General features: G+C 37.0%; 1 protein-coding gene across 3 annotated transcripts in view; it reads left to right on the top strand.

The window, feature by feature from the left end:
* The window catches only part of LOC126190800 (UDP-glucose 4-epimerase-like), a 40,789-nt gene that overhangs the window by 23,641 nt on the left and 4,515 nt on the right, over positions 1-12,633 (top strand). For 2 of the 3 annotated variants that reach the window (XM_049931351.1, XM_049931350.1), the window contains exon 7: positions 1,719-1,911. In XM_049931351.1, coding sequence (XP_049787308.1) covers positions 1,719-1,911 — 193 coding nt within the window. Of the gene's footprint in view, positions 1-1,490; positions 1,684-1,718; positions 1,912-12,633 lie in introns of all 3 variants that reach the window. The other variant, XM_049931352.1, reaches the window with a different exon arrangement.

Below are 12,633 nucleotides of genomic sequence, written 5' to 3'. Positions count from 1 at the left end.
TTCCATGCTGTGATAAACAAAATTCTTCAGCATAATTCTTTATTTGTTTACAATCCAGTTCACTTCATCATTATGTGCGGGCATAAAATTATCAGTTGCTAACATTTTTATAGCCTACATTTTACTGAAAGAATGAACAAGAAAGAAAACACAGCATTGCCCATCTCATCTACTCTTCCTTATCCACGAATTTTTCTCATTGACATCCTCCTTTCTTTTCTCTCATCAGTCCCTCAATCACGATAGTGAAAAAGTGTGAATAGTAGAGCAGATGGCAAACCATGTGGTTTATCTTACTGACATTGTTCTGAGTAGGCTTCTTGTGTCTCCTGCTTGCATGAACTGGATGAAAGAGGGAAGTGGGGACACAGCACTGATCAATAATTTGATCAGAAATAACATTCAGTTGTCACAATTTTCTTAACAGCAGTATCATTTTGAAAAGTGTAACTGTTCTTTTCTCTGTACAGGCTGAAACAAGGAGTTCCTTATCCTTAGCTTTGTCCTCTTGTCATTATTTTCATCCCTCCTGTTTCTAACTGAGGAGTACTGCTGGCCCGGAAATAACTTAGTGTTTTTAAGTATGGCATATTTTATCACTCTTTATTGATATCTGAGCTTCCATGTAATAATAGATTAGTCTTGGTTTTAATAATTAGATGGCAAAAATATTGTAAAATGACAGCCTCACAATAAAAAACTAAAAAGTAATGCAGTCATCAATTCGAAGATTGTTTTGCACACTACAGAGCTCTACTAGGCACGGTCCTGTTGAAGGAGTGGTATGCTGTTGACCTAGCCAGTTAATGGAGACTTTCACTTTAATATGAGTTCTGAGCCATGGCATAACCCAGCATTTTTTACATTAACAGATACTGCCAGAGCTGATAAGTGGCACGTGACAGATAAAAATCCTAGCATTAACCCCGAGTCAAACCGAGGCATTTGGATTTGTAGTCTGGCACTTTACCAATGAGCCTCACTGAGCATTAACTATTTTAAAGTGTGAAATTTCACAGGCTGAATGAAAGAACTATTATTTCAGAATGCCGTACAGTGAAATGTGAATGGTGTTGGTTCTTTTTACCAAGATTTTTCCAGAGTTAATCTTTTCCCTCCTACCTAATTTTAAATGCAACAATTACATTTGTCATCTTAACACTGTAGTAGGATACTGATTGCACACTGCTATGTCCCCATCCTTAATACATAACTCATAAAAGCATCAGCCTTTGCTGAAACTACACACAACAGCATTCAGCCAAAATCACATCTCCAAATTTTATAACTGCTTCAGCTAATATGCAGCTCCTTCAGGTTCCCATCACGTTATGTTATGGTGTGAGATAGTGCCACTTTTTATCCATTTTACTACTACTATTAATTTACTTACGACATTGCCTCAGCACTGTTTTCCTTGTACATGTCACCCAAACACATGAGCTGGTGGAGTACATTACTGCTATGATTAATACTAACTTTTTATATAGGTTTATAATCTTGGTTTGGGTACGGGATTATCCGTGAAAGAACTTGTACACGAATTTGAGGAAGTGACAGGTGTACACATTCCATATGCTTTGGGTCCAAGGAGAGTTGGAGATGTGGACAGCCTGGTCTGTGATGGAAGTCTGGCAGTAACAGAGCTGCAGTGGCAGCCCAAATATGATGTTAAAATGATGTGTAAGTATTATGCCATAATGTATTTTTTATTTCAGACTTACAACTTGGGCACAGGGCAAGGGGTTTCAGTGCTCCAACTGCTCAAAACATTTGAAGCAATCACTTCAACAGTAGTGCCATATGAGATCCGAGAACGACGTACTGGTGACATTGTTTCCATGTACGCCAATGCAAACCTGGCAGAAAAAGAGCTTGGTTGGAAAACAAAATACAATTTGGAACAGATGTGTAAGTTAAAGGATACAAATATGCTCTACAAAAATGAAGGTGGTAATGGTATACTAATGTTCAGTCTTTCAGTTGGAATTCTGAAATTTCATTCTGCATTTACCATACTTTCTGCATGTATGTTACTTGGAAGAAGGGTATATTTTAATAAGTTCTACTATTAGGGACAGTGCCACTCCTGAAAGAGAGTTGTAGCTCCTTTTAGAATTTTTAAAAATACTGGGAAACAAACCAAGACTGTAGAAATATGTTAGCAGCTCAAGAGGTAAATTTCACCTGAGGTTATTAGTGAATATAAAAAATGAAATTAAATGGTTTTGAATTTGGGCTAGGGATAGTTTCCAGATGTGTAATGATTAGGAATGGTCCTCTGATTATATATAGTTCTCTATGTAATGATTTTTATTTGTTTCAAACAGTTGTTAGCTCCAGATAAAGTGTTAAACTCAGATGTTTTCTGTCCATAGTTGCACAGGAGTAAAGGACTTAAAGGCAAATTAAAACATACCACACTGACAGTAAAAAAATGATGAATCAAGTGCACGATAATTTGCAAAGCTCATTCACAATAGATTACATGATTTACAATGCATGTAAGAGTGGTATTAATGATGACTTTATGCCTAACTGACAAAATACATGTACCAAATGCAAAGCAGTTCTCTGCCTTAAAATTGATATGCTGTGATTTACTGTGAGGTGCAGGCATCAACTTAGATAGTGCTAGTGACTTGCCCTAGCTTCGCACAAGGAGAACTAAATATCTATGGCCGGATGACTTGTCTGGTGCAGAGGAGATAAATTACATACACAAACCTTCCTTTTGAATCAGTCTATCTACTAGTGAAAACTGTACCAAAATTCCTACACTAGTTTCTGACATGGCCATTAGGGAAAAACTGAAGCAACACAAAAGAAAAATAGTGTGTAAGTGTCAATACCAGCAAAGCTAGTTTAAAGACTGTTCGAAGATTGTGCTTAAAAAACATACACATTATTGGAAAGGTAGGATCTGGTTGTACTGAGGCTGCTCAACAATTCCGGTGTAATTTACAAGACTGAAGGTGAAGGATTAACAGGTCGGTTCCTGTGTGGCCAGAAAAGACTTTGTATGGAGACAAATTGCAGACTAGATGTTTATGTGAAATGATATGAATCACTGATGATGTTTTAAGACAAAATAATGCAGTTACTTTTGTACTAAAATTCTAACCGTTACTGCTATACTTCAGGAGCTAATGGAATATTCTGATAGTGTGCAATTTGTAAAAATAAAATGAACGGTGAAGATGTTTAATTCTCCTTGTGTATCAACTGTAACACAATTAATAGGAGTACTGCATATGCTCCAGGTGATTATGAAATACATTTTATTGAAGACTATGTTGTTTCCTGAAATCTTAAATCTTTGATGATATTTTTCTGTATATTCACTTTCAAATAGTATGTGTGAAATTGTATTTACATCAAACCACGGAGTAATGGTACAAAACACAATAGCATAAAATAAAGATAGGTAAAATACAAAGAGAGAAATCAAAAGCTCACCTCAGGAGAAAGAGCTGTAAAGGGCATATGTGAGTACCCTTAAAAGAAGTGGACTGGAACATGATGAAGGATCTAGAGCAAGAATAAAAAATGGTCACAATTATGTCCCTTGATCACTGGGATCCTAAGTGACATTCTGGATTTTTGAGACAAGAAGGAAAAAATCTGCAGATTTCCTTTCTTTCAAACTAATGTTCTCAACCCCCTCCACCCAAGAGGTAGAGTTTACTGCCTTTGTGCAAGTGATTACATACTTAAAACCAGCACCCATCGTAGTCATTGGGACAATTCACCTGACTGTGTGAATGAAAGATTTTATTTAGCAACAATGAACAGTATGATGCAATTATTAAAACCTGTGGAATGAGAGTGCTGGTGTAATTTTCTTTCTTATCACTCATCCATCTGAATGTCACTAACCTAATAGCATGTAAATATGGTACATGCATATTCTGCAGATTTGATAGTAGGTTACACTCATTTATTAAAATGGATCATGCATCCTACGCAGACAGAAAATGCAAGATAATAAGTACACTGGTGTGATCGTGAATGTTTAATCATATAGTTACAGAAACTTAATGATTCTGGTTTCATTTTAGAGCATATTCGTAGTGATCGAATGCGTGTCTTCTAACATTTGGTTAGGTGTTTCAAATAATTATTATGCAAGCCTGTACAATTCCAATGACTTCTTTTATAGTTAGTAAAATAATATTCAATGTACAACAGAAACAATGGTAAGTGCAGAATTAACTTTTAATTTTCATGAGTTCTTTCTAATTTGTATTGTTCTATCATCCAATTAACAAAAAAATAGTCTGATAATGTTGCATGATACTGACAGAATACAAATAACTTTGAGAGGCATCATGGTAGATTTTTACATATCTTTAATAAAGAATTTCGATATTGTTTCACTGTCCTGATTTACACTTCCAAGAAACAGTACAATGTATTAACAGCCTGTGATCATATGAAATTCTAAAGTGCCGTATCACTTCCTGTATAATTTCCTTAATGTTTGATAAAATATAGCAACTTTATCTTTAGTTCCTCTTATTGAGAAATATACCATTGCCTGCATTCTTAAATCTCTAACAGCATCTCTCTAGACACTCATTTTCAAACAGCAACCACTAAATTTTACACTAAATCAATGCACAAGGGTACAAAATGCAATGACAGTATAATAAAAATAGCAAAATAGAAATTTACAAACTTGTATCACATCCATAATTCCATATTGAGAGAAAAATGAATCTGAAGCTCCCACAATTGTGGGGATTTTTCACCCAGTGAAAGAGAACAAGCTGTAAAGAGAATGTGTGACTACTTTTAAAATAAATGGACAGTAAGATGATACACTTCCTAGACCAGGAATAAGATAGGATATAAAAGGTGCTACACCAATAAATAAAATTAAAATTTACCTCCTTCTTATTTATCACCTTCATCTTCAAAAGTAGGGGTGTATGCACAGCTCCCAGCAGTTTTCCCATGAACTGAAAGCTACTTGGAATGTATTTTTTGTAAGTCTTTTAAGTACCACAAGTGATTCTGTTCAAATCTCCTCAACTGTGTGAAACCTTCAGTTTTTTGATCTGAGTTTAAATTCTGGGGAATAAAAAAGTAAAATGTACGGTGAATATTGCAGATAAGGAACAACTGTCACTTTTTTTCCCGAAAAACTCCTGCATAATCTATGCAGTGTGTGACCTCGCATTGTCATGAGGGAGGAACCAATTGCCCATGCACCACTTTTGTTGGACAAAATTCCCCGACATCTCTTGCGAGACAGCCCCATGGCGTTGCATGCATCCTGGATGGTCTGCCTATGATCTACCAGCATCGTGTTCTTAACAGCAATGACATATTCAGGAGTAATGCCAGTAGATGGCCATCCTGAATAGGGATCATTGTCAAACAATGCTTTGCCATCTTGAAAACAAGTAAAACAGGTGTAATCTTGACTCTGACCTAAGATGTCTTCCTAAAATGCTTGCTTCAGTATGTTGTGTGTTTATGTAGTGGTTTTGGAGTCTGAAACAAGAGTTTATGCACACATTGTCCCCAGACATCTACCATCATCAATTTCATAAGACACCCAACACACAAGAAAGGGGCAATGCACATAAAAACTAAATGTGACCACCTAGAATAAAGCTGCTTGAGCCACTAGCTCTCAAAGGATGTTTAGTTGGGTTCCCATATTGTTTCTAATGAAATTCAGGACATTTTCAAAATAATGCACGAAAATTCAGGACAAATGCTTAAAAATCAGAACATGTTAGAATTACTGTCAACATAAGAATAGTAGTAGCAGTGAGAGTAGGAGTAAGATTAGTAGTAGTAAGTAGTAGTAGTAGTAATAATTTAATTTCACACAATCCACCACAGCACTGATAACGTGTTAACCTTTTCACTGTGGGGGATATACTTCCCAATATATGTATTTCTTTACAGCGTTTAAGGCAATACATGTTACCCCTTCTGTATGCTCCTGGCATGTAGTAGCAGTCTTCTGCACCAGCTGTAGTGTCTGTTTGTTGTGAAATACAGCCTTCAGGCTTTGGGAAGAATGGTTACCACCAAAGTAGTTTCTGGAAGGGACTTGGGAAGTGTACTTACCGCAAAATTATTGTCATTTGTGGACCTTGGGGAGCATATTTACCACCAACTTAGTGGTACTGAAAAGCTTTTGGGAACATGTCTTACCACCTGTGTTTATGCTTGACATCTTGTGGTAGTACACTGCATCAGGCGTATGAAAACTGCTACAACAATCAGTTTCTGTTTGTCATGTGATCACTACTGTTGTTGGAACACATTGCTTTGCTTCTGCAATATACATTGTGACCTGTATCAGCTTATAACTTTATTGCGTGATAAAGTTTCAAAGATTATTTTCACATAGTGGTAAGTAAACGTTAATATCAGTAACAATCATTTTTAAATAAAACAAAAGAAAACAAAGTAAAAACAGAAAACATTGTTCATTATTTTTTTAATATGTAATGGCCACACATAACAGCTCACAACGAGGAAGTGGGAAATCCATTTACCACCATAGTTTTATCATCTCACAAAGGTGCCATGATGACATACATACCACAGGTTTTTGGTCCTAAATCACAAAAATAAAATTATCAAAAAATAATCAGTTGATCACAATTCCAATAGGACAGCAAAAAGATTATCCTGACTGAGTTGCTACAGAAAATGCGCCCATGAAATGGTTATTAGCAGTATTGGATATACAGTTCGGATGTAAATATAAACACAAATTTCACATATTTTGCATTGACAATGATGGTATACTTACTGGTACTTGAGGAGTCCCTTTTATTGGTGTATATTTCTAGAATATCATTTTCATTAATTATGAAATTGTAGAAGCCAGAGGCTACCAAATGTGGTTTTTATCACTGTCAGGGTTTTACTGTTTCTAATTTAAGTCGCCGATGACATTGTAATTCTGTCAGAGACAGCAAAGGACTTGGAAGAGCAGTTGAACGGAATGGACAGTGTCTTGAATGGAGGATATAAGATGAACATCAACAAAAGCAAAACGAGGATAATGGAATGTAGTCAAATTAAGTCGGGTGATGCTGAGGGAATTAGATTAGGAAATGAGACACTTAAAGTAGTAAAGGAGTTTTGCTATTTAGGGAGTAAAATAACCGATGATGGTCGAAGTAGAGAGGATATAAACTGTAGACTGGCAATGGCAAGGAAAGCGTTTCTCAAGAAGAGGAATTTGTTAACATAGAGTATAGATTTAAGTGTCAGGAAGTCGTTTCTGAAAGTATTTGTATGGAGTGTAGCCATGTATGGAAGTGAAACATGGACGATAACTAGTTTGGACAAGAAGAGAATAGAAGCTTTCGAAATGTGGTGCTACAGAAGAATGCTGAAGATAAGGTGGGTAGATCACGTAACTAATGAGGAGGTATTGAATAGGATTGGGGAGAAGAGAAGTTTGTGGCACAACTTAACTAGAAGAAGGGATCGGTTGGTAGGACATGTTTTGAGGCATCAAGGGATCACAAATTTAGTATTGGAGGGTAAAAATCGTAGAGGGAGACCAAGAGATGAATACACTAAGCAGATTCAGAAGGATGTAGGTTGCAGTAGATACTGGGAGATGAAGAAGCTTGCACAGGATAGAGTAGCATGGAGAGCTGCATCAAACCAGTCTCAGGACTGAAGACCACAACAACAACAACAACAATTTAAGTCTTTTTTTCATTTGTTCATAAAGTTTAATTACTGAGAACACACTTTGGGATAGATGCATTGTTGTTGTTGTGGTCTTCAGTCCAGAGACTGGTTTGATGCAGCTCTCCATGCTACTCTATCCTGTGCAAGTTTCCTCACCTCCAAGTAACTACTGCAACCTACATCCCTCTGAATCTGCTTAGTGTATTCAAGCCTTGGTCTCCCTCTATGATTTTTATCCTCCACACTGCCCTCCAATACTAAATTGATGATCCCTTGATGCCTCAGAACATGTCCTACCAACCGATCCCTTCTTTTAGTCAAATTGTGTCACAAATTCCTCTTCTCTCCAATTCTGTTTGGTACCTCCTCATTAGTTACGTGATGTACCCATCTAATCTTCAGCATTCTTCATTAGCACCACATTTTGAAAGCTTCAGTTCTCTTATTGTCTAAACTACTTAACGTGCATGTTTCACAGCCATACATGGCTACACTCCATACAAATACTTTTAGAAACGACTTCCTGACACTTAAATCTATACTCAATGTTAACAAATTTCTCTTCTTCAGAAATGCTTTCCTTGCCATTGCCAGTCTACATTTTATACCTTCTCTACTTTGACCATCATCAGTTATTTTGCTCCCCAAATAGCAAAACTCATTTACTACTGTGTCTCATTTCCTAATCTAATTCCCTCAACATCACCTGATTTAATTCAACAACATTCCATTATCCTCATTTTGTTTTTGTAGATGTTCGTTTTGTATCCTCCTTTTCAGACACTGTCCGTTCTGTATCCTCCTTTTCAGACACTGTCCGTTCTGTTCAACTGCTCTTCCAGGTTTTTTGCTGTCTCTGACAGAATTATGATGTCATCAGCAAACCTCAAAGTTTTTATTTCTTCTGCATGGATTTTAATTCCTACTCCAAATTTTTCTTTTTTTTTTTCCTTTACTGCTTGCTCAATACACAGATGGAATAACATCGGGGATACGCTACAACCCTGTCTCACGCCCTTCCCAACCACTGCTTCCCTTTCATGCCCCTTGACTCTTGTAACTGCCATCTGGTTTCTGTATAAATTGTAAATAGCCTTTCGCTGTGTGTATTTGACCCCTGCCACCTTCAGAATATGAGAGAGAGTATTCCAGTCAACATTATCACAAGCTTTCTCAAAGTCTAAAATTGCTAGAAACATAAGTTTGCCTTTCCTTAATCTATCTTCTAAGAAAATTTGTAGGGTCAGTATTTCTGCAGCTGGTGGAGGAGAGAACCATCTGATTTTACTTTTGCCTGATATTATCTTGTATTCTACTTCAATGAACTCACAGAATGATTTGTTTTTCAATGCATTAGTACCTAGAACAAGTGAAATTTCAACCAAGCTTCTAAAATCTTTTACGCACACTTGCCCATTGTGAAATTGGATAAAACATTCTTGCCATTTTTCACTGAAAATAATGTCTGATTTCATATTTCAGTTTAGAAGTTTATCTTCACATTATTTACTTACACGAAAGTACTCATAAAACAATTCTCCCTCATCCGCAGTGAAGTTCAAAGCACTAAATTCAACAAAACTATACAATTCTTGAACACTAATCCAGCTACTGGTTTTATTTTGGGCAATCTGCTACATCGGATGGAGAGGTTCCAGAAATGGCTTACATCATTAACAAATGTATCCAGTGTAGGTATCACAGAAAGCTGTAATGCTACTGTTATACTGATCAGATTTCATTAGTCTCTCACTTTCCAACTCATTTAACAACTGTTGTATAGCAGGTCTGAAAAATCTTTTGGATTTTCTGGCTGCTAGTTTGTTGAGCGAAATATTTAGTTTGTCAGCAACTTCAGTTACAGTTACTTCCTTCTCTGCACAGAATACAGTTGGAGAAACTGCTTAACTGGGCTGAAAGGAATTGATGGGTAGATTTTTGAAAAAAATCTTCTGGGTGATAGGACACTTGTCAAGTTTTAGGAAGTAGGATGTGGAAATGTTGATAGATTTTTACCAATTATGAGCTGTATATCGATGGGTAAGCTTTCTGTGCCAGTTACAACAAAATTGTGCACAATATGTACAGGATATCCTTTAACTATTAAATTATTTTTACTGTTTTCTGAAACTTAGAATAAAGATGGTTTTTACCTTTCCTTTTCTTTCCTCCATAACTGGTATTTGTGTTAGCCGAAATTGCTACAATCTTTTTCTAAAGATCAAACTTTTCCAGTAGCTCTAAGACATATGAAGTCAAATGCTCTGCACTTTCAGCACCAAAGTTCAACATCTCCTACACTTCCACTATGACACTTTTACCTGGATGGTAAAATCCAACCATTAAAGGAACCAACTTCACATCTGTGTGGCTGGAAGAATCTACCATCACTCAAATTGACTGGGCTTCTTTCAGTTCCTTCATTATTTGTTCTGTAGCAAACGGTGCAGTCACATCCATGATAAATGATCTGATTTTTGCCTGTGGGCATGAGAACGTCTCGTTAAACAAGGATTTAATTATGTCAGTGATGCAACCCATGGACATAAAACACTGGTTGTGCATAACTGTGTGATATGCAAATGTGGCTTCTTGCACTAAAATTTGCTTATCAATTTTTGATGTTTAAAGCAGCAGTGCAACTTCATTTGTTTGACTTAATGTGAGTTACTATGTCAGTGCGTCCTCCATGTCCCATGCTAAAGTTCACACCACAAACTGTACAGTCAGCATTCTCACTGTGTCTTTTAAAACATGGGAATTCTTGCAGGGTCTTGCTGTTCAGTTTACACATAAGTTTTCCCCTTGATTAACACAGGTAATATTAAGATAGTTTATCAAAGTCAGTGCTGCAAGCAGTAGAAACAGTACAAATATATGCAGTTGTTCCCAAGATCAGAATCAATGACTTTGCAAGAGAACCAAGAGGCTTTGGGGACACCAGGACATTTTCTTAAAAATCAGGAGTGTCCTGAAAAAACTGGGACAAATGGGACCCCTATGTATGATGTACCGCCTGGCAGTGTTTAGTCTTATTGGCTAGACTTCACAAGCTACACACACCTTCTGGGAACTTTTGAGTAGCACCCCATAAATACGTTTGGGGCTCTATTGCTGATTTTTCAAGAGAGGATGGAAGTCTGCAAATTTCATTTTCCCCCTTCAAACTAATAGATTAATCCCTCTCAGCCCAAATTTAATCTTTCTGCAAAATGATTAAAGACTTAACATTGGCTTTCACAGTATCCAGACCAGTAGCAACTAGAGTGAGGTTTTTGTTACACTGAGTTCGCATAAAGAATGTTTTAAGACTTTTTGTAAGTTTTTTTCTGGTAGTTTGATTGTGTGAGTTTGTTACAGTTCTCACACTTAGCTCTTCTTATGGATACACAAATTTCTATCGAGTTTTGTGTGCAATCTCTTTGCATTCTCTTTCAGATTGAATGTGCAACAGTTATGCTTTTCTCTGCATTTTATTATACAAAACTAAGGTGCTCTTGAGGCCTTATTTCATATTAAATTTGAGTCAATTTTGCTAACTGCATCTTATAGACAGATTTAATCATCATCAGCTATTTGATATGCATTATTGATAAAGGCCCTCTCAACATTTTTGCATGCATTATGGTCTTCACCCACATATGGTACATCCATGCCACTACGGCATGTTACCATTAGATTGTCTTTTCGGTCTTTTACCTCTTTCCTGGCCCATCTGCCTAACTATAAGTCCTGCCAACCTCCATTTCATTTTCATTGCAGACAGTTTATCTGCTCTGCCAAATATGGAACCCCTTCCAGCCTTCTTGTGAACATCCTGTACTTGGTGACCATCATTTATACAATCAGCACCTTGATTTCTAACATCCACATCTGAACTCTCTCTTCCCTAGCAGTGTTTTTAACATCAGGTGTATCTGTTGTCACATAACCTAAACTAGTAAATTTTTAACATGTAGGTTGTTGGATGAATTACTTGACAGTTGTCAGAGAATGCATACAGTATTCATTCCTAATTACTACCATGAAGGGAGAGAAGGAAACGTCGTAGGTGAATATGGATTGGGGGGGGGGGGGGGGGGGGGGGGGGAAGAAATGAAAGAGGAAGCCGCCTGGTAGAATTTTGCACAGAGCATAACTTAATCATAGCTAACACTTGGTTCAAGAATCATAAAAGAAGGTTGTATACACGGAAGAGGCCTGGAGAAACTGGAAGGTTTCAGATAGATTATATAATGGTAAGACAGAGATTTAGCAACCAGGTTTTAAATTTCCAGGGGCAGATGTGGACTTTGATCACAATCTGTTTGTTATGAACTGTAGCTGAAGAAACTGCAAAAAGGTGGGAATTTAAGGAGATGGGACCTGGATAAACTGACAGAACCAGAGGCTGTAAAGAGTTTCAGGGAGAGCATAAGGGAACAATTGAAAGGAATGGGGGAAGGAAATACAGTACAAGAAGAATGGGTAGCTTTGAGGGATGAAATGGTGAAGGCAGCACAGAATCAAGTAGGTAAAGAGACGAGGGCTATTAGAAATCCTTGGGTAACAGAAGATATATTGAATTTAACTGATGAAAGGGGGAAACGTAAAAATGCAGTAAATGAATCGGGCAAACAGGAATACAAACGTCTCAAACATGAGACTGACAGGAAGTGCAAAATGGCTAAGCAGGGATGGCTAGAGGACAAATGTAAAGATTTAGAGGCATATCTCACTAGGGGTAAGATAGATACTGCCTACAGGAAAATTAAAGAGACCTTTGGAGAAAAGAGAACCACTTGTATGAATATCAAGAGTTCAGATGGAAACCCAGTTCTAAGCAAAGAAGGGAAAGCTGAAAGGTGGAAGGAATGTGTAGAGGGTCTATACAATGGCGATGTTCTTGAGGACAATATTATGGAAAGGGAAGAGGATGCAGACGAAGACGAAATGGGAGGTATGATACTG

Source organism: Schistocerca cancellata, chromosome 6, assembly GCF_023864275.1.
Source record: "Schistocerca cancellata isolate TAMUIC-IGC-003103 chromosome 6, iqSchCanc2.1, whole genome shotgun sequence".
In the NCBI taxonomy this organism is placed as follows: Eukaryota; Metazoa; Arthropoda; class Insecta; order Orthoptera; family Acrididae; genus Schistocerca; species Schistocerca cancellata.
This window is presented reverse-complemented; position numbering and strand designations above follow the sequence as displayed.